Consider the following 27,794-nt stretch of genomic DNA (forward strand, 5'->3'; position numbering starts at 1 on the left):
CTCTCGGATCGAGTTGTTGTTGGTTCCTTATGAACAGCTGTTTGGGTGATGCATGTTTCAGCATCGGGAGTATTCCATAACTTAAGGGTGTCACGAGATGACAATACATGGTGGAATTTTATTTTTAATTACGACTGTTGCTGTTAACTTGTAATGAACACCATGTTTTCCAGTAATATTTCTCAACCTATCCAAAGCAACTGATAGTCAATTTGGTTCGATTAAGGGTCTATTCGGCGGGTGTTCCCATATCCGACAGGGTATTAGACTGGTGGATAACCTTAATTAAATGTAAATCTGGAATTCTACTTGTTGAAGGTCAGATTTTCCACGGATCGTGTGGATTAATTCTCACTTATTGTTTGGATCAAAAGGTGCCTGATTTTCAGGTCTTATTTTCGTTTTTCTAGTTTTCGCTGTCCACTAATTTGTGATATTTTCTACTTTCTTCTGAAGAAAGTTCTTCGATAAATATAAAAAGACAACATTCACGCATTGTAATGTGACTGCGTTTAAATGTCAAATAATTTTTTTTCTGATGAATGATTTTATAAACATAATTTTTGCATTTGATCATTTATTAAAATTTAGTAAGCACATATTTGCACCTCGTTTCAAGTAGTTAGGCTCTCTTCTGAACCCCATCGTTTGGTCAATATCGTGACCGAAACACACCCGCTACGACCGCAAGATTTAAGAGTTCGATACTGCTCTATTGCAGCAGCTATGGCCGACCAACGATGGGAACGGTAAGTTCAAGGGTTCAGTATAGGTGCCATTTGCGCGAATTAATATCAGCCAAGACCATTATCCAATTACTAAATGAATTTCTTTTTAGTTTAATAGCAGTCATCAATGGCCTATATTTAGGCCTGTCGCCCAGGTGGCAGATTCCCTATCAGTTGTTTACCTAGTCTTTTCTTAAATGTTTTCAAGGAACTTGAAATGTATCCAGCATATCCCTTGATAAATTATTTCAATCCCTTATTCATGGTTGTATACATGGATATTTGTTCCAATTTGTCCTCTTGCATCCTTTAACTGGATGTTATATTTCCAACGTTTGAAAGCTCCACTCAAGTTTACTAATGCCATTCTACGCCATCTTTCCACTGCCAGTTCAGAACATACCGCTAAGTAGAGCAGGCCTTCTCCTTACTCCGAAGTCTTCCCAGGCCGAAGATTGCAACATTTTCATAACACTACTCTCTTTTCAGAAATCACTCAGAACAAATCGAGCTTATTTCCTTTGGACTACTTCATTTTCACACCCTTTGTCACTCTTGTCTTTCTTTGGCCGATACTTTCGGTTTTCGTTGTGTCGGAGCCATTTTTCTCTCTGATTAGTGTTAATAGAGGATGGTTGCTCAGTTGTATTTTTTCTTAAAATAATAATTATCACCACCACCACCAAAGCACTTATGAACACTGAACCCAGACTTACATGACAAGTAAAGGGGATCTGGGAGGTGTAAGCCTCCAAGTTTAGTCCACGAAGCGGTGTCCAGGCTTCGTGGAACATTGATCTGGATAAAGCCATTCGTTCGGATTGGTTAGACCACTGGTCTGGAAAAAGCCTTGGTCTGAATTGATTAGACTGTTTGTGTTCGTGTCTGTTTTTGTATGCTCCCTACTTGGAATACTCACACGCCGATCTTGACGAATTTCACGGATATGTCGCAGCCCACGCCAGGCGGTGGGGACCCTTCCAGTCAATCGGCGAAAAGTGCCAGTTCGCAACCCAGCACATCAACGCACCCACTACAAGTACCAACCTCGATTTGGAGTGCCGATGGAAAACCCAAACAAGCAGAGCTGTGCAGCTCCCTGATCCACCTACTTCCCGAGGGGGAGATTCTGAAGCAAGAGGCGGTGATTCTGAAATCGTTCACGCCCCTCATCAGCAGAGGCACCTTGGTTCCCTACTACAAAGTGTCGGCACCGATTGAGTCAAAGAAGTGCTGATAGCACTTGGCTATGGGCCGAAGGACATACTGGGCAGAGTAGTATAACCAGTAAGGGGATCCCGCTTAGTGTTATCAGCTTAACGCTTCCAGATAGCGCCAAGGTCACTGTTGAGTCGTACCGGGCAAGGGAGAACTTTCCACTGCTATAAATGCCAAAAACTGGACCACACACCTAATTACTGTCACCCGGCCCTTAGATATGGCGATAACCACTAAGCTACTGCCTTTCCGCTTAGGCAGTGTGTTAACTACGATGGGGAACACCCGTCTTTTTGGCGAGTGTGTGACTGTTTTAGGTGGCTATCGATAAGAAGAAAGCGGCTGGGCACTTGAAAGCTCAGAAAAAGAGTGCTCTACCGTACTCTCGCTCCGTTACCTCACAACATTCATTAGCGAATGTTGTGGGTGGCTGCATATCCCTCTCGTAAGGGGTACAGTGACCAAAATACGTCAGTGTACAACGACTTTGACTGTTCTGATTGATGCTGTAGTACACTATTGCTCAGAGCTTTTAGACTGCGTGACTGGCTCTTTTTATATGTATACTAGCATGTGCCCGCGGCTTTGCCCACGTTTATTAATTCAACCCTTAAATGTTCTAAACTCTTTGTTTAAAAGTAAATTAAAACATTATATTTATTAACTTACATCTTTTTGACGTTAATTGTATGAAATACCTTATTTTATTTTTATTATATTGTTACTTTCAATGCTTAAGATACCGGGTTGATGGATGGTACAAATAATATTAAAACCATGTAAAAGACCATGCTATATAATACAAAATATATTTTTTCCTTAGAGCTTCGGAATAAACTATATTACTGTCCTTCCATTTGGAAGTAAGATGTATACTGTATTGTGTTTGCCTTTCGAACTCTTGAACAATCTACGTACAGCTGACAATAGCAAAAGCACCGTTTTCGAAGATGTCCTACAACTTTAAGCGATTGTCCTATGTCAAAATTTCAGATCTCTGTGTGTCGTAGATTTGACTGGGCTTCGCACACATACACACAAACACTTTCGAATATTACGGGCTATTGGCTCCTCGTGTCGTGGACAGAAAATGGCTTCCTACTCAATGGACTTACTACTTCGCCCGCGGCATGCTCAGTCATGATGGTGGCTTCAATAATATTCGTTATCAGTTTCAGAGCCGTGTTCATTGCAGAGGGAAGGATTCATATTCCTGAGAAGTATAATTGGTGCCACAATCGTCCACCCCAAGATGTTCGAGGGTACTCCAGGTGACTCCAAATTGTTCAAAATCTCTGTCGTGTATTTTTTTTTTTTTTTGCTAGGGGCTTTACGTCGCGCCGACACAGATAGATCTTATGGCGACGATGGGGTAGGAAAGGCCTAGGAGTTGGAAGGAAGCGGCCGTGGCCTTAATTAAGGTACAGCCCCTGGTGTGAAAATGGGAAATCACGGAAAACCATTTTCAGGGCTGCCGATAGTGGGATTCGAACCTACTATCTCCCGGATGCAAGCTCACAGCCGCGCGCCTCTACGCGCACGGCCAACTCGCCCGGTGTCGTGTAGTTGACAGCCTCATCTGTATGACATGTCATGTCAATAGACTTTTCAATTTATAGAAAACCGGATAATTCTTGTGAGTGTTGCTTGTTGATGACGTTGACAGCTTCATGTCTTGGTGCAAGAATTGCTCTTATACACAGCCATGCGTCTTAGGTGAAAACCTGTGCCCACCTATGACAAACATTTTAGATATTTGTTTGCCGTGGATTTGGCTGGGAATCGCACACATGAACACAGACAGACAGACAGACAGACAGACAGACAGACAGACAGACAGACAGACAGACAGACAGACAGACAGACAGACAGACAGACAGACAGACAGACAGACAGACAGACAGACAGACAGACAGACAGACAGACAGACAGACAGACAGACAGACAGACAGAGAGACAGACATCATAGACTGAAGGAAAATGGCTTCCTATTCCACGAACTTAAAATTGCATCTTGACTGATATATTATGTATTATTCCTTGTTTATTGTTATCGTCTATCTTGTGCCAGATATGTTTCCTGTAAATTTATACGTGTCCAATCCTTGTCCCCTTTCTCTACGGGGTTTGGGTATGAAGCGAGATGAATCTTCGTAGCGAGTTTTTGTATGATAGTAAGAATGAAGAGGATGAAACCCGATGCCGGCACATAGCCCACTCCTCTCGAATAGCTCAAGAATTTATGTCCCGATCCGACGGACGAATCACCATCAACACCGTCATATGCCCTCACACCATATAAGACCAAAAAAGGCTTCCTATGTCCTGGACGTAAAATGGCTCCTTGAATATTTTGTTCTCCACCTATCTTACGAACGTTGCCTAGCGACAGTGACTCTGTGCATTTAATCTTGGTGACAGCACGTTGGATTGTCATATCCCAATGCACGTTTTCCTATGGTTTTTTGTTCATAACTCACCAACGAAAGCGAAAATGAAAATTCCAGCTTCGAGGTGCATTCGGACCCCTTTCCATCTACCTGTGTCCAAAATTTCAGATCTCTGCGTGCTGTAGACTTTGTTGGACATCGCGCACAGACAGACACACAGACAGAAAAACACTTCCTTAAGTTGTGTGCATGGAAATGTAAAAGTGTTATCGATGAGAAATATGAGCTTGAGGGTTTTATTTTTACCCTAATATAGCATGTTGCTCGGTGTAACGTAGATAAAAGAGCATAGTGTATTTCGAATAAAAAATACGACTGTAGCAAGGGCAGGAGCGGGGGGGGGGGGTTGCTGTATTGAGTAATTACATTATTATTCATCACGTGCAGGATCCCCTCCTTTACTTCGTAATAATAATGTTATTGGTTTTTCGACCCACTAACTACTTTTCAGTTTTCGGAGACGAAGAGGTGCTGGAACTTTTCCCGCAGGAGGTTTTTTATGTGCCAGTAAATCTACCGACACGAGGCTGACATATTTGAGCACCTTCAAATACCACCGGACTGAGCCAGGATCGAACCAGACAAGTTGGGGTCAAAAGGCCAGTGCCTCAACCGTCTGAGCCCTTAGACCGGCCCCGTATTCCTAAGGGAAGAAAAACATAAGAGGGGAAAATGACGCCACAACACGCCGTATGATGATGGCGCCATTGAAACACTGGTAGCCCGTAAGGCCTCAGATTTTAGGCAAAATTGGACATGACGAGACAAGGTGACTGACTTCAATCCTGCCAAGGTGGTTAGGTTCGTTAACGGACGAAACGAGAATAAGTCCCCAGGGGCTGGTAGGGTCACTGTGATGGATATTAAATCCTTACGTCGTCGCCATAAGACCTATCTGTGTCGGTGCGACGTACAACCAATAACGAAAAAAAAAAAATCCTTACCCTGTAGGGCTATAATTTTCTAGGCTATAAATCTCCACAGCCTGTCTCCACCTTGGATACTTCCCCGCAGCTGAAAGACAGCCAAAAGTCTGTGTCATTCCAAAGCCGGGGAAAGCAGGCTGTTTCTATAGAATTATGGTCTTATCAGCTTAAGTTATCTTACTTCTAGTAACACATTGTGACCAGAGCGGTTTGGTTTCCGGGCTGCTCCGCTCCTCTAGCTGTTTTACGCCTCGTCCAATATGTTACGAGGTGATTCAACTTAAAGTTGAGCATGCTAGCGGTTTCTTTGATGTGGAGAAAGATTTTGACACCGTCTGGCACGACAATTTAATTGTTAAACTGTTGTAACGATATCGAATTCCACATTATCTACTTAAAATTTTACAGTCCTATCTCCACAAACGAAAATTTTTGGTCACTTGCTATGGTGAAACATCCATCCCTCGGCACCTTCAAGCAGAGTGGAGCATTATCGCCAATTTCACACGCTTTGTATGTGATTGACTTCCCTAGATTGAAGGGAATTGAAATTCAACAATATGCTGATGGTATCGCGGTTGATACCACTCAGCGAAAATTATGCGATCTCGAAAATGCAAACCTGGATTAAAAACTTTGGAAATGTTGTATTACCAATAAAATTAAAATTAATCCGGATAAAACCCAGGCTATTCTCTTCACTAGGACGGGGCCGAGGCTGATTCATCTTAAGATTAGAATCCGTGGCTTACCACGGGTGAGAAAAATCAAATATGTCGACCTGTACTGGATCGGTTACTTACGCGCCCTCCACCGCGCTAACACCGGAGTGCTCTGAAACCTCTCTAAACACTTGAGCGACAACTCTGTCTCTCTTGCAAACGGCCGATTCTACTGCACGGGTGTGGCGCCTGCTGCTATGTTCCAAAGATACCTCTGCGATGGCTTCAGACCTTTCGAAACAAGCTACTGTGGCGCATGGCATACTCTCCATGGTATAAGTCCTACTTCGGAATTTATCGGGACTTGCATACCGCACCTTTGAACCAACAGATTTTGTAACTCATTAAGATGACTAAATCTCGGATTCTATTAACCCAGTCCCGATTTGTCGACATCGACTTTCTAAATAAAGGATAGTTAGGATCAAGAAGCCCAACACCAGATATAAATACCGTGTGCCTTGTTTCCTACAACATATAAATTTTAGGTCTTTTCCAAATTTAAATTTAAATTTAAATTTTCTTAATTAACGTCACATAAAAATTACTGATTCCAAGATGACCTGTCTTCCATAGCAACCGATGACCAGCCCGGTAGAACAGAGGGATTTCCACCGCCGTAAGAGTAGGTTCCTTGCGACATTTTTCGCATATAGAAAATATTATGAACACGGATGAGTAAAACAGCACATTTCGCACTGGGGCTCTTACCTGCGTACAACTGACGCTGAGGGTCGGTTATGTACGAGAACCTGTTGCGTGCCTGCTCCTCTGACGGCACCTCCATTCTGTTATAAATCCCAGCGTGGACCGCCAGGTGAGCCACGTACAGAAACAGAGGAGTAGCCTTGTCGTGATCCCTGATGATCCTCTGAGCTTCCTCCGTGAATACACTGGTGGCATACTTGCAGTCCTCTTCCCAGGCCGGTTCCAAGTCTCTCCAGAAATCGTGACCGTAGAATACCTGATTAAGAACGGCAACTTTAAAAATTATGAAGTGCACATCAGTAAAACAAAAACTGTTGAAATGACTATCAACAGGAAAGGCAAGGATACAAACATTTTTTGGAGGGAACTCTGTTACAATCTGTTTCCAATTTCAAATACCTTGGAAGTATAATTTCAAAAGATAACACAATAAAACAAGAAATACTTAATAGGACTCGAGTGCGGCCAGTGTCCAGTATTCGGGAGATAGTGGGTTCGAACCCCACTGTCGGCAGCCCTGAAGATGGTTTTCCGTGGTTTTCCATATTCACTCCAGGCAAATGCTGGGGCTATACCTTAATTAAGGCCATGGCTGCTTCCTTCCCACTCCTAGCCCCTTCCTGTCCCATCGTCGCCATAAGACCTATCTGTGTCAGTGCGACGTAAAGCAACTTGCAAAAAAAAATAAAAAAAATGACCATGCTCCATGCGTACATCATTCCAATTCTCACCTATGGACTAGAAACATGTACCCTACTTAAAAAGGCTAATAATAAAATCCAGTCAGCAGTAATGAAAATCATGAGAACAATGAACCAAAAGGCCAGGAAAGACAAGATCAGAACTGAAGCAAACAAAAAGGAGGCAGGCATCAAAACTCCTGTTACAGAGCTTTTGGGAAGACGCAGGCTACAATGGTTTGGGCATATTATGAGGATTGACAGAAGAACAGCAAGGAGTTATTTTGACATAGAAGTAAAACGGGAGTGCCCAGTAGGGGGCCCAAGGAATCGATGGATAGACACAGTGAAATCGAAGGTCAATAAGAGGCATTCCAAGTGGGAGGACATAGAGGAACAGATACTGTACTTTGACAAAAGGAAATGACAAGCGCTTGTACACCACACCCGGGAAACTGGAGCTGGAAAACGACGACGACGACGACGATGATGATGATGATGTTGATGCGATTTTGAGTCCCACAATAACAAGTAAAATTTAGTTACAATGAAGCCAACTTCAGAAAGTATTTAGCAAGAATTAGATATGTTTATATTTTATTCTAGAGCAGGGAAGCCTCCGTGGCTCAGACGGCAGCGCGTCGGCCTCTCACCGCTGGATACCGTGGTTCAAATCCCGGTCACTCCATGTGAGATTTGTGCTGGAAAAAGCGGAGGCGGGACAGGTTTTTCTCCCGGTACTCCGGTTTTCCCTGTCATGTTTCATTCCAGCAACACTCTCCATTCTCATTTCATAGCATCTATCAGTCATTAATATATCACTTTGGGAGTGGCGACCCCATCGTACTAACAGCCTATATATGCTTCATTCATTACATCCCTGACCCGGTCAATGACTGGAAAACAGGTTGTAGGTTTTCATTTTTTCTAGAGCAGGATTCACTGAGAGTGTATCAGGGGTCACCGCGGTATTTTTTGGTGGCAGATGTTGGGTTTGAATCCCACTGTCGCTAATCTTGAAGATGGTGTTCCATCGTTTCTCATTTTGATACTAGGCTGTATCTTAATTAAGACCACTGGCGATACCTTTTCTGTCCTAGGCCTTTCCCATCCTTGCATCGCCAAAAACCTTCGAAATGGAAGTGTTAGTGGGACCTTAAACGACAAGCAAAAAGAAGGAAAGGAAAAGCAAGTACCAAGTGTTGGGCATTGTCGAAATTAGTCACCTGGTCTGTGTGAGTATTAACAGCTTATTTTTAAACACTACACACGGGTCTGTGGAAAATGGAGTTGATATGGGTGAACGTTGAAATCTATATATGTACATGCATGCACAGAAATGGTGTTCCGGCATAAACAATCAACACTGCCCCACTCCAGTACTGAAATGGAGGGAAGCGAGTTAACGGGTAGTGTTGAATGCCAGTCCAGTACAGAAAAGAAGGGGAGAGAGTGAAAGGGTAGTGCTGAAGGCACAGTGTGTGCATTGCTATACATCCACCACTGTGCCCATTTCAATCACAAAGGTCTTGTTGCGGGCTGTCTACCTGCAGCAATACTTTAAGCGAAGAGGTGGGGGTAGGGCATGCTTTCTTTATGTCGGGACACCGTTTCTGTGCATGCGTGAACCACCAGAAAACCTGGGGGCTCCGGCGTCTCTCGAACTCTGGACGGTAGAAATGGTTGTATATTTTTATATTTTCACCTTGTATTATGTTTGTTTCTGTTCGCGGCATCTTTTATGCATTGGTCACGTTAGCTAGGTCTTTTAGCCAGACACGGGAATTTCAGAAGCAGAGGATTTTTATTTCATTGGTTATTGTACGTAAGTTTTTCATACTGGAGACAGATTCCTTGACTTGCACAGGTTGGCATGGCTGGAGGTGTTAGACATGCTGCTAGTGCTTCATATGCACGGTAGAGATAGCTAATCGCACGCATAGACGTTGTATGACTGAGTGCTGTTGATATGATGAATAGTTTTGGTAGTGCCAGGGAACTGAACCCAGGTGTCATGATGAAAAGCCCTATGGAGGCAAAGTATGTGAGAGTAATATGTATGTCCAAGCCCTATGAAGGCAGATATGATATGACGAGATAATTTCAGCACTAAAAGGTTAGATGTGTGTTAATGTAAGGGGGTATGAAGTCCCTGTAGTTGAACAGCTGTGCGTAGTGCGGGGGAGAACACTCTGCCATGTGACTTGTGCGAGGCAGGGCAGTCGAGTGTGACGTCATAGACGAGAAGATTTGGTCTCTGTCCGCGTGTTTGTTTTGTTTTCAAGTGCTTAGGGGGAGTTGCCCTCGGCTTGTGACCTTGACTATAGCTGCCTGTTAGGACCGCAGTTCGTTAGTTTGGTTTATTTTTTCTTGTCTACTTAATCTCGCCACATGTTTATTCGCCACGTATTGTTGGAGCGGGGGTATTTTTAGGTTTATTGATAAGTGTGTGTACCTTAGTTAGGCTGGACTGTGAGCTTTCATCCAGTCCAGGTCGTGTACTGTAAAGCTTTGATTACGGAAGAGTATGGGTTCGAGGTCATGTGACGCAACGTTTTTACGCATGGGAGATTGCCTTTTGATTTTTCCTTTTGCCCAGATAGTTCTCTTATCTTCCTATTTCGACTTATTCTGTTGTTCCACCCTTGTTCCAGCCCGGCAGACCGATGGTTTTGTGACATGGAGGTCCTCGGCGATATCAGATTGGAATATATCAGATATTCAAACTCTTTGTATATATGATTTTGGATTTAAATTTTTGTAATAAATTCATCATGTTATTTTATGAGTGCGGCTTGGTTTCTCGTATTTTTGTCATTTTTATTTTAGATTATTCTTACCTGATATGTCACATATCCTGTTGTTTATCGTAATTTCGCCCTTTGTTTTCCCTTGTACCCCTGAGATGTGCGTGACTGAGTTGCTGTGCGAGGATATGTGTTCAGGTAAGACTATGTGCACCAGCTCACGATTGTGGGACTTTTTTCACTACTGTGCTCTTGGTTCGAGACCGGTATTCGCCTGGCCGGAACCATAGGGCCCTGTAGGGCACACTGGATGATTTCCGACAAAAGAGTAGCTTTACGAAAACGTTGCAAAATATAGGCCGGGAAGACTTGGTAGAAAGGAGACGAGCTGCTCGACTAAGTGGTATGTTCCAAGCTGTCAGTGGAGAGATGGCGTGGAATGACATTAGTAGACGAATAAGTTTGAGTGGTGTTTTTAAAATTAGGGAAGATCACAATATGAAGATAAAGTTGTAATCGAAGAGGACAACTTGGGGCAAATATTCGTTTATAGGAACTGCATTTCGGGACTGGAATAACTTACCAAGGGAGATGTTCAATAAATTTCCAATTTCTTTGCAATTAAAGAAAAGGCTAGAAAAACAACAGATAGGGAATCTGCCACCTGGGCGACTGTCCTAAATGTAGATCAGTAGCGACTGATTGAACTATGTTATCATTCTAGTTCCATTTAAAAAAATGTCACTGATTTACTGGCGTTCAGTGAAGTAATTTGTAATTTTACCGATTACTTTTTAATTGGCAAAAGATCAAGGGGTCGGCCAAAAAAGAAATGGATCGATCAAATTGGAAATGATCTAACTGAACGAGGTCTGAATTTGCAGCAGGTTATGGAAGAAAACTTTTAGATAAACAGAATGAATGGAGAGCGCTCATTTACCGCACCCGGGAAAAAGTACGGTAATTTTTAACTGTAATTAAGTAAAATATTTCACAGGTAGGGGCCTTCCTGTACTTCAGCCCAATTTAGTTTTCTTTCTGCATTTCCCATCATTACAGACCATCTTTCTAAATTTTAAACATAGGTTATACCATTTATATTTGCCACTTAATAGGCTAAACGTATTGAGTTCTTACATGTTCAACCATATATCTTCGAAAATTTAAGCACATGTTTAGATTGATGCTTTCACGGCCCGTAATTATAGACATGATATAAGCCTTTCGGCTTTTGCCGTGTTAAAAGCAAGGTGAAATTTTACGTTTCACAGAGAAATTTGCTCTGCGTCTTCAAAAGAAAATCTCGTTTCTCCATGAGAAGACTTCTTCAATAATGAAGGTTTGAATTTAAGAATGCTTGACCGTTGGTCTAGAGTAAGTGCTACGCCCAATCGTCACCAGATGGCTCACTGTACGCTAGCATTCCAAGTGGGAGCTGGCGACATCATATAAGCTCCAATGCGCATAATTAACTAAATAATTCTCTTGCTCTCCTGTGAAAACATCTTCGCGGGCACGTTCCAACACTTTCCTCTGATTTTGCAACTTGTTTTCTTAAATTATGCGGTACTGCTTTGGCTTCCGTAGCTTCGTGCTAACTTAAACCTTTCTCAAATAAAACAACAGATTTAGGTATACCGTTCCTTTTTTCTGTTTTCTTTCGAAACAGGGAGTTATCTGGAATATAACAGAATGTTTTTTTCACACATCCTTCGCCTTCCGACTGTTTTCAACACCAAAAGCAGCCACGGAGGTGTATTGATTCTTAAAAATTGTGGACTAGCCAGGTGGACGAACGCAAACCAGTGAGGTCTTACCTCGGGACGTGCCCATCGGTAGCACTGCACAATAGGAGGATTCATCAGTAGCTTAGCCTTGATCCGTGTCTCCCCATTCTTTCTTATATACATCGCTCCGGGGTCTGAAGTAAATCACAATCATGTACCCCTACACGCCATATTCTCCTGCTACTACCACAGCTGCCACCTGCACCACCACCACCTCCATCTCCAGCTTCGGACAATTCGCCGTAGACACCACCACCGTAGCCTTCCACACGGTTCTCATCTCCAGTTACGCAGCTCCGAATTACGACGCACGCTTTCTGCCAGCAAATCCAGCTAAGCATCCGGGCAACCCTCGTACTCAGTACAAGAAGAAGACTCATCAACCGGCCCCCCGAAGGAGCGCTTGTTCCGCATTGCCTGGCAGTGGACTCGGCATCTGCGCTGCAGACGCCTACAGCAGCCGCAACATTTCTTCCAATGGACACCACCATACATCATATTTCCCCCCATCTATTACCACCACTACCCCCACCTCCTCTCGGCTCGAATATTCCTCCACTTCTGGCACTAGCCGACTCATCAACCATCTTCGATTTCTCCAGCGAACCCCTTCCGACACACATGCATTTCTCCCCCTTAACCCTTCTCCAGAATTTCAGACACCTCAAGCCATCTTCTCCACGCTTCTTCGCTACAACATGCACCGAGAGGACATCACTGATATCAGGAAGACTTCAAAAGGAATCATCATTCAAATCAACGGGGAAACAGCAGCAAACCAACTCGCCAGCACAATCGGATCAACTCCGTTCGGATGAGCTATCGCTCTTCAACCCCTCTCACCACCACCCACTCCACCACCACCTCCACCACCACATTATAATCTACTAAGTTGAGTCATCCGTGGTGTGGATCCTTCACTTTCAGTAGAGACGATTCTCGCCGAGCTCAGTGCGGAGGGAGTGCCTGCTCGGAAGGCCTTTCGCATTTTAATGCGGAGGGTCCTACATTCCTGGTGCGGATTCTTCTACCAGCACCAGCCGACGTGGACAGACTGCTTGCCAGTGGTGTATCGATACATCGCCACCATCACAAAGTCGAACCTTCTCGTGCTCCACCTCCACAGTCAATCAGATGTGAAAGATGCCTCCTCTATAACAACCACACAACGGCCCAGTGCAAAGCAAATCATCCAATCTGCGGTCATTGCACTCAGCATCATGTCACCACCAAGTGCCCCAACACCCTACATCCCACCCGCTGTAACAATTGCGGGGGCAGCCATCCAGTCTATTCTCGCCGCTCGCTGTCGAGGACGTCCGACACCTCCCTCAAATCACCCAGAATTCATAGCCCTGATTCGCATTATCGACCCACCAACCACGCCCACCCGTTCACTTTTTTCGCACCCTACAATTGAAGATCTTGTCAGATTTATTGCAATCCCCGTGTTAAATATCCGTCCATACAATAGACACCTGGTTCTCACACACTTTCAGGCTGCAGCTAATCAGACTCTCAATCTCCATTTCTCACTACACATTCAGGCTTAAATACTCATTTTAACTTCACACCCTTAGAAACTCTTGTATAAACCCCGTCAACCTCCTCTCAGCATCAAGAAATGGACATTAGCATCGTATTTCACTGACTCATTGTAATGCACTATGTATGACAAGAATCAGAATCACTTCAGAACGACATGCTATTAGAACCACCTAATTCTTTTATTGCAAACGTCCTTATTCTTAGATGTATTTATGGCACAATATTTTTGTATATCATTTGGCGTAGGATGAAAGAAGAAAAGAGAAAAACAAAATAAACACCCTTCTTGTGCTATCGTGTGATACTCCTTAAAATTATCTAATAATGAAAAGTATTGTTTATGTTTATAAATTCTTCTCTGTAACTTTTGGAAATGCGCATTCAATAAAGTTTAGTAAAGAGGCCCAACCCCCTACCATCGCCTCTATTTTTCACATCCTCCTACTCACCTCCCGCATCCATCAAACCTTCCAAACCCGCCCGCATTTCTTGGCCAGAGAGAGAGGGCGTAACCCTCTAGGTGGCCCGCCCCAACCCTTCAGGGTGGGGAATGAAAGCATTTGATGATGATGAATGTTTTTGTTCCTATGAAAGAGTACTGTACTCGTGCTACAAAATGATGTTCTGTATAACATATCAAACACTGTTTTATCGATTCATTGTACCTCTTTCCGCGGAAAAGCAAATTATACACTTAACCCATAAATTCATATAATCATACAGGACTGAAACTTACTAGGAATAACTACTGATATGGAGGCTTTCAAATGGTTACTTCAACATACAACTGTATTAAAACAATATCAATAATTTCAAAAGAATCGTAACTGAAAAATGCTACTTCAGCACTACAAAAACAGAACCAAGCATGTATCTTCCACACATTCATTAGGGCTGATTTTTACATGCTCTCTGGTTGTGAAGAATGTAGCTGAACTCCTAGTGCGATCTATGTATCACTTGCATACTGGCTGCAATAGCCATTGTTTTACTGTGCACCCCACTACGCATCTATTGCGTTTTCGATTTGAAAGGTCCCGAATTCGATTTCTGAATTGCGAGAGAGAAAATCCGGTGTGAAGTCTGGAACATTCAACCTGAGGAGGACAGCGAGTTAGGTACCATCCTAGCATTTGCCTGAAATGAGAGTGTTGGGGGACCAAACAAGTCACTTGAAGGATGGCGGAAATAGTAGCCTTAACTAGTGTGAAAAAGGAAAAACACGAAACACTACCTTAGAGCTATCGACTGCGGGGCTTAACCCACCATCTCCAGAATACAGTCTCAAAGTTATAGGACTACCGTATGTAACACCTTAGTCCTGGTGTACATTAGGAAATGCATTCTCTCAAAAATGAACAAAATGAAAAGTAATCAGAACGCTGTCAGCACGGGAAGTTAATGGGAGTAACTACTGTATTTCATGGTTAGGAAAAAGAAAGAGATCGTTTGCACTTAAACATTCTGTCCCGCGAACCACTGTGCTAGTTACAGAGAAGGAAATGTTGCCGGTGGCACGTAGTTCATTCAAATTAGGATTGCCAGCTGTCCCATATTTGAAGGTCTGAAGTACTATCCCGTTTTAACAGCATACGGGACGCCCATTTTCCCATATTTAAACAGTTCACTTCTGCCATGGTTAAAAATTTTCAGTAGCTTTTAATGAAGCAATACTTGAGTTTGAAAAATAAGCTTACCATTGCTGAAACTTATGGTACAATGTCGAATTTGAGTTCCAAGTTAATTTGTAGAAAAGATGACAATTGTTTCGGTGGAGAAGTTAAGTTAGATCAACTCCTTCCAACCCTTCAGAATGTACGAAGTGAAATCTAACCCGAAGGTGTTTTGCAATGCTGCAATAAATTATCTGGATTAAATTTATGACGTCAGTGATGTCAATATCTTTAAGAACCTGGAGGCTTTTGGTTCCAAAGATGTTATATTTTCTGGTTTTTGAAGAAATTATTAATTCTTTCAAATTTGCTGAAATTTGTCCAGATTTTAATTCGGATAGCTTTTATGAAAAAATTCCTTTCTATAACATTGAATTAAATGATGCTGGAACTAGATATACCTATACTGTTACTGATAGTGATCAGAGTTGTAATGTGAACTCAAACTGGCTGAATTTTTTCTTTAAAGTTAATTTAGATGCTGTTCCAAATATACTAATTTTGGTACCGGTATCTTATGTTCTAAGTATACCTGGTTCCAATGCATATGCTGAAAGAGATTTTTCAGTTCTCAAAAACAAATGGAATAATAATAATAATAATAATAATAATAATAATAATAATAATAATAATAATAATAATAATAATAATGGCGTGTGGCCTCCGTAGAGGCCTGGTGCAGGTCTTTTGATTTGACTCCCGTAGGCGGCCTGCGCGTCTTAATGGGGATGAAATGATGAAGGCGGTATATACACCGAGTCCCCGTGCCAGAGGAATTAACCAATTATGGTTAAAATTCCCGACCCCGCCGGGAATCAAACCCGGTACCCCTGTGACCAAAGTCCAGCACGCTAACCATTTAGCCATGGAAACGGGCTAATGGAATGATGAAGGAACAGATCTTTAGCAACTCTGATAAATTGCAAGTGATAACTCTGATCAAGTCAAAAATTTAAGTCTCACTTAATTTTGATCATAGTTGTCAGAAATTTCATGATTTGATTAAGGGTGATTAGTCCGTCTCTGTGGTGTAGTGGATAGTGTGATTGGCCGCCACCCCCGGAGGCCCGGATTCGATTCCCGGCTCTGCCACGAAATTTGAAAAGTGGTACGAGGGCTGGAACGGGGTCCACTCAGTCGGGAGGTGAACTGAGTAGAGGTGCGTTCGATTCCCACCTCTGCCATCCTGGAAAGGGTTTTCCGTGGTTTCCCACTTCTCCTCCAGGTCACTGCCACTTCCTTCCCTCTTCCTTGTCTATCCTTTTCAATCTTCTCATCCCCTCGCAAGGCCCCTGTACAGCATAGCACGTGAGGCCGCCTGGGCGAGGTACTAGTCCTCCTACCCAGTCGTATCCCCGACCCAAAGCGTCACGCTCCAGCACACTGCCCTTGAGGCGGTAGAGGTGGGATCCCTCGCTGAGTCCGAGGGAAAAACCGACCCTGGAGGGTAAACAGATAAAAAAGAAGGAGAAGAAGAATAAGATTAAGGGTGATTCAGCACTGTTGAAAATGGCTAAAAATGAAGAAAATACGGGTATTATACTTTTTATCTAGTTGTGCCTACAATGTAAATATACAGGGTGTATCACAACTATACCCAGCAATGCTCTTCGTGTTATGCGATGGTGCAATCGGATTGGCGGAGAAAATGTTTCTTTTAGAGAAAATGAGGTTGCTTTGTTACTTTCAGGCGCACGATTCAAATTGACGAACTCGCCGATTTGCTATGTCAGAGCACAAGCCGCTGCCGTTCTTCAGGGAAGAGAAGGGCAGGGAGGGGAAGTGGTGTGTATGATGGAGACAGAGGTAACGCTTCGCGCGTATGCACAAGTTTCCTCGTTCGACTCGCACAGGATTTTCCTTGTCTCTTACAGTCCGTTTATGAAATAGACGTAACTGCACACACTGTACAAGAACATACTGTAATTACGACACACTTGTTAGTCAAGGAATGCAGCAGATCATTTCCCCTCTCGTCTGTTGGTCGCAGTAACGTTGTTTATTATTTAACATACTCTAAGATGCAACGCTGTCGCCCCACGATTGTGTATTCCTTCACTCACAACATTATAAAAGGAATGAAATGGTGAACGACGAAAACTATACCCCCAATGCTTTGATTACAGTAGATGTTCAGTATGCCCCCCGCCCTTCCTACTTCGATGCACAGTTCATAGCGATGTGGTAATTACCTTTGGACTCTATTGAGGATGTGTAGTGTGCCGCGAACGACCTGGAAAGCTGCCTGTATGCTTGATACAAGTTCATCTGCTCTTTCTACGGGGTTTGCATAGTAGTCAGTTTGTGCAGAACAAACTGTACACTGTCTACTGGAGCTGGGAAGTGACTTGCGAAACGAACGAGAAACTTGTCCATTCGCACCGAGCATTACCTCTGTCTTGCACTTCCCCTCCCTTCCCTTCCCTCCTCTGATGCACATCAGCAGGCCGCGGCTGGCTCTCTCTCTGGCATAGCAAACACGACAAGTTCGTCAATTTGAATCGCGGGTCGGGAAGTAACAATCTAATTTTCTCGAAAATAAACATTTTCTCCGCCAATCCGATATCACCATTGTCTTAACGTAATACGAAGAGCATCCCTGTCTTTTTGTCGGTATAGTTCTGATACACCCTGTAGTATGGTTAATTATGCCCCAGTGTTTTCTTAAGGAAATGTCCTTTTTTTTTTTTTTTGCTAGTTGCTTTACGTCGCACCGACGCAGATAGGTCTTATGGCGACGATGGGACAGGGAAGGGCTAGGAGTGGGAAGGAAGCGGCCGTGGCCTTAATGAAGGTACAGCACCAGCATTTGCCTGGTGTGAAAATGGGAAACCACGGAAAACCATTTTCAGGGCTGCCGGCAGTGGGGTTCGAACCTACTATCTCCCGAATACCGGATACTGGCCGCACTGAAGCGACTGCAGCTATCGAGCTCGGTGACCTGTCCTTTATTGGCATTTCAAAAACTTGGCGACCCTAATTCAAACTGACTAGAAGCCTGAACGCTGAAAGACGTAATAGTTTTCTGTTATGAACATACAGGGTCCTTCACTCAAAGTGGGACCAGCCGGTCGGCCGGCGCACCGCAGCGGGTAGATGGGCGAGCTGAAGGTCAGATGAGCACATGGCAACTCGTTGAGCTTGAAGCCGGCAGATCGCCCTATGAATCACATGTAAATAAAAAGAACACATAATAACGCATAATCAAAGTAAAATAATTTCTCACCTTGTCACAGAAGATGTTGAAAATGGCCTCCCCCTGCATCTACACATGTCTGGCTCCTCTAAGTAATTTTTTTCATTCGTACGCACTAGTTCATCTACCGAGATAGCCTCAATTTCTATCGTGATATTTTGTTTGAGTTCATCTAGACTGTGAAAATGGGAGTGTTGGTGGCAGTAACTGCAGACGGGACAATAGGGCCTATAGTTTTTGAAAACACAATCACTGGACAGAGATATAGGAATGACATTCTCGTACCATTTTTTAACTATTGACGACAGTGAATGCCAATCTGGATATTTCCAGCAAGACTCGGCAACCGCGCATACGGCTAACGAGTCATTTTAATTGAGGACATTTCTGACAACAGGGTAATTAGTAAACTATTTTGGCCCTCAAAATCCCCGGATCTTACGGTTTGCGATTTTTATTTATGGGGAAAATTGAAAAATAGGGTTTATGCAACAAACGCTCACACTTTGAGTTAAATACCCTCTATATGCATGTATTGAACCCGTACACGATTATATGAAATATACCTGTGTTCTGTTTTCCAGTTTCTGTTCAACACAATGGTCGAAGTAGCCAATATATCCATTCAAATATCCAAAGTGGGAATCAAATCCCCGTTGTGTAGGGGTATATTTTGATTTCATACATCCCAGATGCCATTTGCCGACGAGCCTGGTCGTGTATCCCAGTTCCTTGAGACGCTGTGGAAGGAGAGGGACGTCCAGGGGCAGACCACGAGGTTCTCCAGCTTTCAGAGGGTAGCCTTGCATTCCTGAAACAAATGCCTTTGAATGGAGTAGACGCAGATGACTTGGTAAGAGACATAAACCAACATATTTTTCATGAACAATATTTTAATGTGTAAGTTATGACCAAATTTTCAGTATGTATGATTCCAATAAGAAGTTGGTGTAGTAAGAATGGAGATCTCTCTAGGCTTATCTGTTGAGCGGTTTGCTATTTTTCAAACTTTATTTGAACAGTTTTTGATTTAATCTTGTTCGTACATTTTTTGGTGTTGTAATCGAATAAATTATTATTACTGAGACTTCCGTATCGGCTACAGAGTATCGTTCAATCAATCAATCAATCAATCAATCAATCAATCAATCAATCAATCAATCAATCAATCAATCAATCAATCAATCAATCAATCAATCAATCAATCAATCAATCAATCAATCAATCAATCAATCAATCCTGATCTGCATTTAGGGCAGTTGCCCAGGTGGCAGATTCCCTATCTGTAGTAGTTCTGTAGCAGTGGCGGCTTCTGGTATAGCGGAATTGAGCAATGAACCTCCAGTTTATACCAAATTCTACTCAACTACGTAATTTTCATAACTCCCTTGTTAATCTCGAAGCTCTTGCTAAGTCCCTCTATTCGTAATATACTCGTACTGGCTTTCAATTCATGTGCGCTGCGCAAGGTCTGTGGCTGGATACTCGTCTGGAATGAACCCCCTTGCAAGGCGATACCTCCGTGCGTACATAGGCGAAAGGAGCGGTGAGGTGCGAGGGGACGTCAGCCAGCACTAAGGCAAGATCAAGATATCGCAGAAACGGGTATCTGTGCTTTACGCTTGCGCAATATGCCACTCTCTCAAGTCTCTCGCAAGTCGTGTTGTTGGGGTATGGGCCTGCCATCTGTTGCCCTTACGGGAATTCAACTAGGCAACAGAGAATAGTGCACGTAACTAGCGCTAGTGTTGAAAAGCTTCATTACTACCGAAAGTCTCATTAAACTGCCAAATTCCAATTGATATCTTGTCCGAAATATACCAATGCTTACTGAATATCTATTCATTTGCCTTCTTTGGAATAATCACTTTTTGGAGAGAAATTTAACTTAAAAATCACTGAGGCAAAGAATAGCGGCAAGGTTAAACCAATGAAAACTTTTAAATATAATTATTACTATTCCCATGACGACATCGGAAGCAGAAAGGTGCTTCTCTACCCTGAAGAGAATAAAGACTTTCTAGCGCAGCACAATGACTGAGGATAGACCTAATGCTCTTGCTATGTTGTCAATTGAAAGGGACTTTGTTCGAGACTGCGGACTTCAATGAAGCAGATAAGTTTGCGTCCTTCAAAGAGCGCAGGATGGTTTTTTTTGTAGAAGCTGTCTGCATAGGGTAAGTTGATTGTAAAACATTTCTTATTTTGCATGGGGTAAATTTCGGCATGTAGGCCTACCGTATTGTCTGCTACTCTTGTATTTGATCACATTTCTAAAACTTCTATCATCTCATTTTTGGAAGTTACGGCCCATGACGGAAGAGGTGCTGGGGGCGAGGGGGAGAAGAGAGGTTGGGGGGGGGGTCTTCTTTTGAACCCCCAGTGATGAAAGTCACGCGCCGCCACTGTGGAATTCCTAATATATTTTCATGCATGAGATTTGTATTTCCGTTGCATTGCTATCACTTCTATTCAATGTATGTGAGCAAATGCTATATTACGAGTACATAACCTCTGCAAATTATGTTATGGTAGTAAATATATTGCAGATATTATGTTGAAGATAACTACATATTTTACCCGTCTAAATTACCGTTTATTGCGTTTTTTTTTTCTTTTCTTTTTTTGAATGTATCTCACTGCTAGTCCATGATCCACAACTGCTGTTGGCCTTTCCTCCATGTTAATGCTATCAAATCTTGCTAAATCTTTTCAAAGCTTGTCAAAACCTCAGCAATGCTGAACTATCTTTGACAAAATTTTAACAAATTTTCTTTTAAGTATTGTAAAGAAAGAAAAAATTATGGTGAACAATAGACGATGATACGGCCTGGTATCTCAAAATCACCGACCCCTCATATACAACTCCACTGCGTCGAATGGACTAGGAGACCCTTTTCTCTGCAGGAGTCTCATTCTATTTATAGAAACGAAGTGCAGAACTGTGGCCTTGTTCAGCCCCACAATCCATATTCACCAAGGTCACAGCCTATATTCATCGATTGTACTCGTGGAGGGGCTCATAGAGGGTGGCGCGGGAAGTTGTTTTTCCCTAACGTCTACACCAGTATTTCTCAGTACTGTTCATTTTAAAACATTTATTATTATTATTATTATTATTATTATTATTATTATTATTATTATTATTATTATTACGGGGTATTCGTGAATCGCAGAGGTGAAAGAAGGTACCGGGATGAATGAGTCTAACTACAATGTCAAGAATAGAATTTAAAACTTAAGCGAAGGTTATATTTTTAGACACCAAAATTGACAATTTTTACAAGTAGAAAACGTTAAATAAGATTGGTAAAAAATTCCAAGATTCAGAATCTTAACACCTTGGGCTTTAAGCCCCTAGCTTTACATTTCCTGAGTTACACGCTCAATTTTACAAACATCACAGACTTACTCAACGGCAGAAATCCCACTAATTCATGGAGCGCTTGCTCCCAAAATTACAACACCTAGCCTTCCAGAGGCATTCCGAAATCTTACTTAGAAAAAGCGCTAACAGGCTCTCAGTTTCTTCTAGCCTATTCAAGGCAATATCAGAAAACTACAATCACTCGCCATGAAGGCACAACTTACAAATTTGGAACAGGGGTATCTTGTACTCAACCTATTGGCCTTTTCGAAAAAGTTTTTTCTTTTGCTATTTGCTTTACGTCGCACCGACACAGATATGTCTTATGGCGACGATGGGATAGGAAAGGCCTAGGAAGTGGAAGGAAGCGGCCGTGGCCTTAATTAAGGTACAGCCCCGGCATTTGCCTGGTGTGAAAATGGGAAACCACGGAAAACCATCTTCAGGGCTGCCGACAGTGGGGCTCGAACCCACTATCTCCCGATTACCGGATACTGGCCGCACTTAAGCGACTGCAGCTATCGAGCTCGGTTTTTCGAAAAAGAACAGGTTAAGTAAATGGCCCGAAACACAAATTGAATGGAGGCGTGTACTTGCACTCCTAGATATGAACTCTTAAAACCTAAAGGGCACTAGGCCGATGAAACAGGGGCTATTCCCAAACTACTGAAGTGACTTGTATAGATATAACTTGAATACATGGCAGAAACGAAAGATCACAAAAACGTGGCACCTCAAACCAAGATGAAGGGGAGCTCGAGAGGGTACATCACTCTCTATCCCCGATTTACAGTTGAAGATTTTATGAAGTTATTACATTATCCGGCAGAAAGTAACATTTTTATAAAAGAAGGTTACATGGTTAACGATTTCGGACCTTTCCCTCAGGTTAAACTGCGGAGCTAGCAAGAAATAAAGATGTTATGTGGCCATTACCTTATAGAAGTTCTAGCAGCTGACGAAGAGGCCTCCCGCCTCTTGCTTGACACACACACTCAGTAAGATGACGAAAGAGACGTGAAAATCCGCAGATTATAAAACCTCGGGGAAAGTTCGAGACCATTCAAGATTAAACTAGCCACCCCCTCTCATTTTATAGGGTAAGTTAAAAGTTACACTCAAAATCGAAGAAGAAGAAGAAGAAGAAGAAGAAGAAGACTGTGATTGGTAGAAAATTAATTACAGAAATTAGGGATTGGCTGGATTCAAAACTGGCGGAAAGAAAAGATAAATGTTGCCAACCCGAAAATAAATTAACATAAATTAGTAAACAAAACTTATGAATACAAAACTTCTTTAAATCAAAAGTTCTTTCACTTCACACCAGGGTGCATGATCATAGTTTTTAGCAGTGATATCTAATGGAATATAGTCCAAACTTCTTGATGAATGACAAACAATACAAGTAGAAATACAGTCAGTTCAGGAAACTTCACAATACAAAATTATATCATATTTTAGTGGTGATATCTTCCAAGTAATTTTATAAGTTGGTCTAGTTTCAATTTCACTGTTTCACCAGTAGAGGAGTTCTTCTAGGCGCTAGATTTAAATGCGCGGCATTGGGGTGTATCTACCGGTACAATTATTATTATTATTATTATTATTATTATTATTATTATTATTATTATTATTATTATTATTATTATTATTATTATTATTATTATTATTATTATTATTATTATTATTATTTCACAATGTTGTGGCCGATTAAGCAGCATGATTGAACTTATTTAGCAGACGAATTTGCTTTCTTCTCTTCTAAGAATTTCTCCATCCTCTCGCTGTGGCCTTTTTTTTTTTTTTTCGTTTTTCGTTCTACGTCCACGCAGTGTTGGTTCTCATCTTTACTTTTTCAGAAAAATGATGTTTGTTCAGCGAAAGTTTAAATATCTTTTTAGTTAATTTCTCATTGTCTATTCCTTGAATATGGCCATACAATTTCATTCGCCTTTTAGTGATGGAAATCCACAGCCTGTTTCCAGTCATTCGACCGGGTCAGGAATAAAGAAAGAAATGGCGTATGGCTTTTAGTGCCGGGGGTGTCCTAGGATAAGTTCGGCTCGTCAGATGCAGGTCTTTTGATCCGACTCCCGTAAGCGACCCGGGTCAGGAATGGAATGAATGAAGCCCTCAACTAGCGGCGAGGATAGGAATTGTGCCGGCTGCCGAAGCCTGTCGCACTCCTCTGGGACAATGATTAATGAATGACAGATGAAATAAAATTATATTGGAGAGTGTTGCTGGAATGAAATACGACAGGGAAAACCGCAGTAACCGGAGAGAAACCTGTCCCGCCTCCGCTTTGTCCAGCACAAATCTCAAATGGAGTGACCGGGATTTGAACCACGGAACCCAGCGGTGAGTTCCTTTCCAGCCCCAATAGGCTGTTCTGACCATATTGACTGTTAATGAGTGAGGATGGCTCTGTTACGGTATATCAACGAAGAAATGGCTGATATACACGTAGCCTGTGGAGCAGCAAATGGCAACGGGTGAAGGAGCACTGATTCATGGCGTCCGAATACCTAATCGCCGCCAACCTTATCATTCAAACTTCATGTCCATTGGCAGGCGACTGAGCGAAGGAGGGCGGAAGAAAACCTTCATGGACAGTAGTGCGCCCATTTCTGCATATGTTTAGTGTCAATAAATGGGATGACATTGTTGGTGACTATTTATTTGGACTGCATGTCCTTCCTCCTTGCCTGAACGGTGACGAATGCTACTGTTTATTGGTAGAATCACTGCCTGGATTATTGGATGATGTTCCTCTCTGGGTATTCGGCAGAGAATTTGGCTGTGTCATAATGGCCTCCGCGATCGGCCGATTTAACTCCCAAGGACTTTTCTTGTTTACGTGAAGATGTAAGTACAAGGTGGAATATTGAACATTTACTGCAATTTGTTCCTCTCATTGAGTATTTCATTCCTTTTACAATGTTGTGAGTAAATGAATACACGATCGTGTGGTGGCAGCGATGCGTCTTCCCTCATGTTAAATAATGAAGAACGTTACTATTATTAATTTCGTGTGGCTATTGCTAGCCGAGTGCAGCCCTTGTAAGGCAGACCCTCCAATGAGGGTGGGCGGTATCTGCCATTTGTAGGTAACTGCGTGTTATTGTGGTGGAGGATAGTGTTATGTGTGATGTGTGAGCTGCAGGGATGTTGGGGACAACACAAACACCCAGCCCCCGGGCTATTGGAATTAACCAATTAAGGTTAAAATCCCCGACCCGGCCGGGAATCGAACCCGGGATCCTCTGAACCGAAGGCCAGTACGCTGACCATTCAGCCAACGAGTCGGACAAGAACGTTACTGAGACTAACAGACAGAGGATAAATGGTTGCGTGCATCTTGTGTCTTAATTACTGTGTGTTCTTACACTGCGTGTGCAATTATGGCTGCTTAATACAGAAACTGTGGATATTGCCTGTTAGAGACAAGGGCAATTCTGCGCATTCGCGCGGAGCATTATCACCTCACAATCCCTCCCTTCCTCTTGAAGCACAGTAGCGGGCAGCGGTATGCGCTCTGGCACAACAAATACGGTGAATTCGTCAATTTGACTCGCGCACCCGAAAGTAACAGAAGTAACCTCATTTTCTCAAAAAGAAACATTTTCTCCACCAATTCGATTGCACCATGGTTCTTTAAATAACACGAGGAGCATCCCTGATTATTTGGCGTTATATTTCAGATACACTGTATATCCATACTAGTTGATACCCGGCGTGTGATTAACATTTGTCTTCATTATTTTTGATTGCTTTTTATTCTATTTTATTACATTTACTTGTAATTTCACTTACAATACAAAAAGTAATTTCTGTAAATATGTTCTGTTTTCTATCCTCCTGTGGCTATTAATTTGATTAAACTGTTGCTATTTGTTTACATAAATGACGATTGATTTGTATTCATTTTCTTTTCGGTGACAAAATTCAGAAAAATATTGTTATATTAAAAATAGAATAGCATGTTGAGATACTTTACTGAGTTTCTTTGACTGGGGTTTCAGTCGATATACGTTCAGAGTTCCATTCCAGTTTTCAAGGCATTTGGAACGAATGAATCCTAACAACTTTCACATCAAATTTACATATTTTTACAAAACAAGGCCACTAGACCAAAGTGGTGCACATTATTAGAGAAAGACCTCACTGAACTAAGATCGCCAAATCTAAGGATCGAAAGGAAATACAAAACATCATTCAAACACGGGGATTTGAGAAGCAAGAAAGGAAACCCACACGATCGCCATGGTCGGAGGACCGGAGACGTGCACAATCATTGAAGATTAAGAACTAGTGGGCATAAAAGAAGGCGGAAAAATGTTGTTTCCGCGTGGTCCTAGGTGGTCCCTTCGGAAAGAAGAAGAAGACGAAGAAGAATAGCATAATGAAAGAATTCTAATTCTGTCAATGAAATAAAATGCCAGTATTTACTTGAACGCAGGGCACATTTATTCATGTTGTTTACAATAACAAGCAATGAGTTGCCGAGTTACATGAAGGTAGATCTCCATGACGGCATTCTGAATTGATATTTCCAAATGACAGGCAATGAGTAGCCTAGTTACATGAACCTCGTAGCAATAAAGTTACTTCATAAAACATGGTGGTGTGTTCCCATCCTCCTGTATATAGCATTTCTTACCAGCCTATCATGATACAGAATAAGTTGTCGCCTAGCGACAATGTGTCCATCAATGCCGATCAAATCTTGGTGCGGCTTTGTACTTAAATTAATTATATAACATTGCTTACCATAAAAACCTACCTATCGGATTTCGTTCGACCTACTTCCTTAACACTCTCAAGAGTAATAAGAACTCATTGTGAAAGTTTCAGCGAAATCGATCCATTAGCTCTTTTGCGACTATTCGAGACAAACAAACAAACAAACAAACATAGTTTAATGAATGAACGTATGAAGAAATAAATGAACTGGATTAAAGCCACTATATATATAAATAATAAAGCCAAGCTTTCAGCCAAATTGCATTGGCCTTCATCAGGGCATGTGAAATTTTGCCTCCGACAGTGAGCAAAGAAATTCTCTGAAGGAACGTGGAAGTCATCCCTATACTATCCACGGCCTGCCCCACTAACTGGACTCAAGGATCGCGGCGCTGTGCTGTGGTGGTTGGGAGGGAAGTTACTGATTCACCGCCCTCTGTCGACAGTTTGAGTGCGTCCCGCTGTGGCATGGTGGTGTTATGCATGTATTTCTGCAGAACAGGTCTCCATGTATTTGATAACTTGAAGCCGTCTTCTCTGTTGATGTTATTTGGGCGCAGCTCTATCTCTATGGCTTCTCTCACAAGACGAGCATAGAAGTCTTTTATAGGCGCGATGACTTTCGCCTGGTCAAAGAGAATTTCATGGTCTGTACTGTAGAAATGTTCTGCTATGGCAGACTGGCTTATAGCGTTCTCCGTAGAGGATGAAAGAGCGACATTTTTTACCGACCTGATGTGCTCTTTCACCCTGGTGCTAACAAGCCTTTCTGTCATGCCAGCGTATGAACACATGCCATGACAAATAATTATTGATCCGGCGTGTGATTAACATTTTTCTTCATTATTTTTGATTGCTTTTTATTCTATTTTATTACATTTACTTGTAATTTCACTTACAATACAAAAAGTAATTTCTGTAAATATGTTCTGTTTTCTAGATTCCTATGTCTATTAATTTGATTAAACTATTGCTATTTGCTTACAGAAATGACGATTGATTTGTATTGTATTCATTAGCTTCCGACCTCAGATTTCATTCCATCTCTTCATGGGATGACCAATGTCTCTTCTTCCTGTAGGATGGTATTCCAGGGCAAGTTTTGGGATTCTGTCGTTATCCATCCTCAGAACGTGGTTTTTCCAATTTATCTTGTTTTGGAATATTCTTTCATTCACTAAGAATATATTTAATTGTTGTCTTATCTCTTCATTTCGTATTTTATCTTTTAGGGAGTATCCTTTCACTGATCTTAGGAATCTTATTTCAGATGACTGTATTTTATTCCTATAGCTTGT

At 42.1% G+C, this 27,794-nt stretch overlaps 1 protein-coding gene across 2 annotated transcripts in view; it reads right to left on the reverse strand.

The window, feature by feature from the left end:
• LOC136882193 (arylsulfatase B) overlaps positions 1–27,794 on the reverse strand; it is a 286,880-nt gene that overhangs the window by 122,569 nt on the left and 136,517 nt on the right. For both annotated transcript variants that reach the window (XM_068225672.1, XM_067154756.2), the window contains exons 4-5: positions 18,950–19,194; positions 6,756–7,008 (exon numbers count right to left, since the gene is read on the reverse strand). In XM_068225672.1, coding sequence (XP_068081773.1) covers positions 6,756–7,008; positions 18,950–19,194 — 498 coding nt within the window. The remainder of the gene's footprint in view (positions 1–6,755; positions 7,009–18,949; positions 19,195–27,794) is intronic.

The sequence above is a fragment of the Anabrus simplex genome, chromosome 1 (assembly GCF_040414725.1).
Source record: "Anabrus simplex isolate iqAnaSimp1 chromosome 1, ASM4041472v1, whole genome shotgun sequence".
Taxonomy (NCBI): Eukaryota; Metazoa; Arthropoda; class Insecta; order Orthoptera; family Tettigoniidae; genus Anabrus; species Anabrus simplex.